Below are 4,437 nucleotides of genomic sequence, written 5' to 3' on the forward strand. Positions count from 1 at the left end.
GCCCGCCCAAAAACGCTGGTGGATTCATATTGGGAGTGTCACTATATATTGTACCAGGATGCCTTCATGCACAAACACTCTGCACCTCCAAAAGTGTGTTTTTGAAAGGGTCAGGCTGGCAAATGTTTAATATAGATAAAACCAAACAATGTTTGTGCAATTGATGGTGCAGTTACACCAAGTGTAAAAGAATGAACCACAAAGTATAATAGATTTCATTTTCTCTTTTAATTGATTGCAACACATTTTATAACCACACATTACAAAATGCACATCAAATATTTTATCAGGCTCAGTTTGCAACCTTATTGATAAGAAAAAAAACTACCAAAAATATGCTTTTACAAAATAAGACAATTATAATAAAGTAAATGCCACTTTGGATAACCGTAATCAAAAACCCCATTTTTTATTCTACATAAAAAAAGCTTGACATAAATAAGTTAGTATAATTTCTCAGTGTTTTTACAAAATTATGTACATAGGTACATTGCAAAGATTTACACAAATACACAGGCATGGTGACTGCATTTCTGAGACGAGCTGTTCTTTCTCGCCACCCAGGTGTACACTGGTCTCTTTGAATATAACCCACGCTTTAGGCAAATAAAGGGAAGCTTTTAGATGCTCACATCTGCATCCTCAGCAGGCTAACAACATTGGTGAAACAAATACAAACATAAAGGGAAATTTAAATCTAAGTTATCACAAAAAAAAATGTGAAGTCAATTAATTGAGGAGCACAGGCAGTGCTGGCAACCGTACTGAAGCAACCATCTGTATTTGGTATTGTAGGACATTCAGCCCTTTTCAGAATCCTCCTCTCTGAAGATCATTAAGGCTGATGAATCAAAAGAAATATAGTCAAGGAGAGGATGACTTTACAACACAACCTGTGCAGTTTGTATGGTCTTTGTCCTTCAATATCTGAGTACCTCACAACTCCAAATCAACACACCATTGTGGCTGAGGCGTGTAGGAGAACTTGAGAGAGAAAAAAAGATCATATTCCAGGATTCAACTGGTGCTTTAAGCACCTATCACAAAATAAATATTGGGAGATATAAAGGAAGTCCTAACAGAAATATTTTTTAAAAAATGTCCTGTGTTGATTTCCTGTGAAAAAAGAGAACCTGCACTTAGTGACACTGAAGTGACCAGAGGAAGGAAAAAATAAAATAACAGATGAGCTACATTTGTACCGTTCTTCACTGGAAGATGACGGAGTGAAGATACACTGTTAAGAAACCGTAAGAAGCCATGATTTTTGTTTTAAACGTAGCAACTAGGGACTGTGTCAAAGTCACACTGCTTTTCAGGAAAATAATATAACAAAAAATATATATAAAAAAAAAACAACAGCATTTTGGAAACATGTATCAAACTACACTGCAATTCTTCAAGTCAAATCAAAAAAATTCACACCTTTTTACATAAAGGATTTGTGTTCAAATCATAATGTTTTCTTATGTGCTACATATGGAGAGAAATATAATATAATATGTTTATTTATTTACACACAGGTAGTAAAAAAAGGGAGCAAAAAAGGAAATCAAACCTAATTGCACACTGCTACATTGACTGCTTTTAGAGGCAGTAACTTTAATTGAGTGCCACAACTTTAGTGTTTCTATTCAGTGCTTCAACAGCGTCCTCCCCCGTCTTCAGGAGAGTTGATATGTTTCTGATGCTGTGTAGTTCCTCTTCCAAAATCGGTCAACACTGAGGTTTCCCACGTAAGAGGGGAAATACATCTTCGGTTCTGTGGGGGGAAATTAGACGAGAGAAAAAACAAAATAAGCAGGCTGCATGGTTGAGACTCACTTAGGACATTGAGCTTCATGCATCACTTGCAAAAAACTAGATAGTACATTTGCTGCAAAGTTTTAGAAAAAAAGTTCTGTTGCACTCTGACAAAAGAGGAGGATTAACTTGAAAGCAACAAGACAGGATCCAAAATAAATATGAAAAACAAAAATGCACCGCAATTTCCACAGACAGTTATTGAACTGATGAAAGAATTGTTTGTTCGCTCATTCATATGACTGTGCAACATATTATAAGTGTAAAAATAGCATGTGGTGTACATCGGCACTTGCACTGTCTTGAATTTTACTGATGTGTTTAGAGGAATTTTATAGAAGCGGCCACATAAGGCAAAATTAAGAACTAGCAAAAATTGGTTATTTTACAGAAACTACAAATTTATGCTTCATCTAAAACATGAATGTATATATATATACATATATTTTTCAACGTACTAAAAAAGTATGTCATCCCTAAATAGAATTCAACAATTTAAAAATGCATATATATATATATAAATATATATACCACAACGAAGTAATTTAAGGAGTTTATCCGCCATTGCAGCCTTGACAGTTCACATCCTGCCACGACAATGCAGATTTCATGCCTATTCTCCCTTCGGTGTGACCAACAATCGCACTTGATTTCAGAGCTGCACGGCTCTTCTGCACACTCTCCTCCGCCAGAGACAGATGTGTTGTAACGTTAGTGTGCAAAGTGTGTGACTGAGACACACACACACACACACACACACACACACACACACACACACACACACACACACACACACACACACACACACACACACACACACACACACACACACACACACACACACACACACACACACACACACACACACACACACACACACACACACACACACACACACACACACACACACACACACACACACACGACCAGCCCCTTCCCGTCCCTGCTCTGCTCTGAGGGCAGTGGCTGCTGACGTGTTACTACACTGTTGTTCAGCACACTTGTTTACAGTTTAGTCGGAAACTAGGTCCGCCGTGGCAGGCAGCGGTTGTAGTAAAAAAGGTGTAAATGTGCAGCCACGTTTTTTTTCTTCTTCTGGTTTTACTCGCAATTTCTTTTGCATCGATTGTAGTGAACCGAAACAGGTTTGGGTGCAACAACACAACTGAACGCTTTGGTTAAATCTACCAGTTGCGATGGCCACTTTTCCCCATTACTACTAAATGAATGGGACAGCACGCACACAAGAAAATGAGTATGTGAGAAGGCTGCACATTTGTTAAAAAAAAAATATTTAAAAAAAATCAACATTTGTTGAAATACAATTACAATGTTTCATGTACTTGACTTTCGAGACAAACAGCTGGAAGAGGAGGACGTAGTCTGCGTTTTTTATACTGACGCTGATTAACAATCAACTGCAGGCGCCCATATAAAATAAACCCAGAATAAAAAATAAAATAACATGTTAGTGGCATCAGGACAGTGCCTTACCTTTTCTGGTCCTCACGTTTGCCTTTTGGGACTGGTCTTTCTGGGTGTGTGTTCTGTGGAGTGGCTCAGGTTTGGACATGTAACCTCATCTGAGCTGGTGTGTGACCGCTTATTTTGGGCCGAGGGGTCTGCAAAGCAAAGTGAACAGCCGGTTAAAACTACTGAAAAGAAATTAAAATCTTATTTAAGATGTCGTACCTTTAGCCCACCCTTCAATATGCAAATGCTCGTCATGTGAATATTGGTGATAATAAGGAAAAATATTTTCTGTGCACTTCAGCCTGATGGGAGACATACCACCACTGCGATCGATATGCTGCAATAAGCACCACCAGCCTGGGTACATGGCTGCTAACGCTACACAGAAACACAGTCGGGTCAAAACATGGGTAATTGTGTTGCAAATCTAGTACCGTGACATGCAGGTCTTTTCCTCAGCCCGGTGCACTGCTCCGTGCACTCCATCTGCCCGTCAGACCGGTCGGTGTCTTCGCTCGGAGCCACCACAACACAGTTATGATTCCCATTTAGATCCACATTGTTATTCCCGGCGGAGCAGACGCCCTTCTCCCTACGCGGTTGCTTGTTGTAGAAATTCGGGACGTCTCTGCAATCCACTAATTCCCACTCGAGCCTGCTGTTGGCCAGCGGCGTGTGACTGGCGAAGTCGAAGCCCCACTTGGCGGAGGCAGCCTCTTCCATCTCCCGAAGATGTCCCTTTAAATCCCTCTTTAACTCTTCGTGATCCACCGAGCCGAAGAGGCTTCTGCAAGCTGACGGTTTCGGGTGTTCCGACACCCGGGAGTCCGTTCGCTCCAAAGTCGGGCTCCCGTTTGATAGTCGGACATCTGACATTTTCCCCCCCGAAGAATGACACAATTTTTCAAACAGCCCGGAGCGTCCAGTTTTCACAAGAAAAGCACACCGCTCAAAAACAACGGCTATCTCCTCGTCGCTGAGATCCACAACAAGCGTAAAACGACTTATGCCATGCATACGTCGGCCTGGAAACGATAACGGTCCGCGGTGTTTTGAAGCTGAAAGTAGTCCCCGCGGATCATCAAAACAAAATGCCCAGGATGTGAAGCCCCTCTGTCAATTTCGTCCCGAAGTGAGAGGAACTGCGGACAAACCTTCTCA

The 4,437-nt window shown here is 40.8% G+C and overlaps 1 protein-coding gene across 1 annotated transcript; it reads right to left on the reverse strand.

The window, feature by feature from the left end:
• Nucleotides 1–209: 209 nt before the first annotated feature.
• On the reverse strand, nt 210–4,437 carry cdkn1bb (cyclin dependent kinase inhibitor 1Bb). The gene is made up of 3 exons (XM_083917315.1): nt 3,711–4,437; nt 3,298–3,425; nt 210–1,762 (listed from the first exon to the last, which is right to left on the reverse strand). The coding sequence occupies exons 1-2, from the start codon at nt 4,291–4,293 to the stop codon at nt 3,310–3,312; spliced, it is 699 nt and encodes a 232-aa protein (XP_083773441.1). The 5' UTR covers nt 4,294–4,437; the 3' UTR covers nt 210–1,762; nt 3,298–3,309.

The sequence above is a fragment of the Echiichthys vipera genome, assembly GCF_963691815.1.
Source record: "Echiichthys vipera genome assembly, chromosome: 7".
Taxonomy (NCBI): Eukaryota; Metazoa; Chordata; class Actinopteri; order Perciformes; family Trachinidae; genus Echiichthys; species Echiichthys vipera.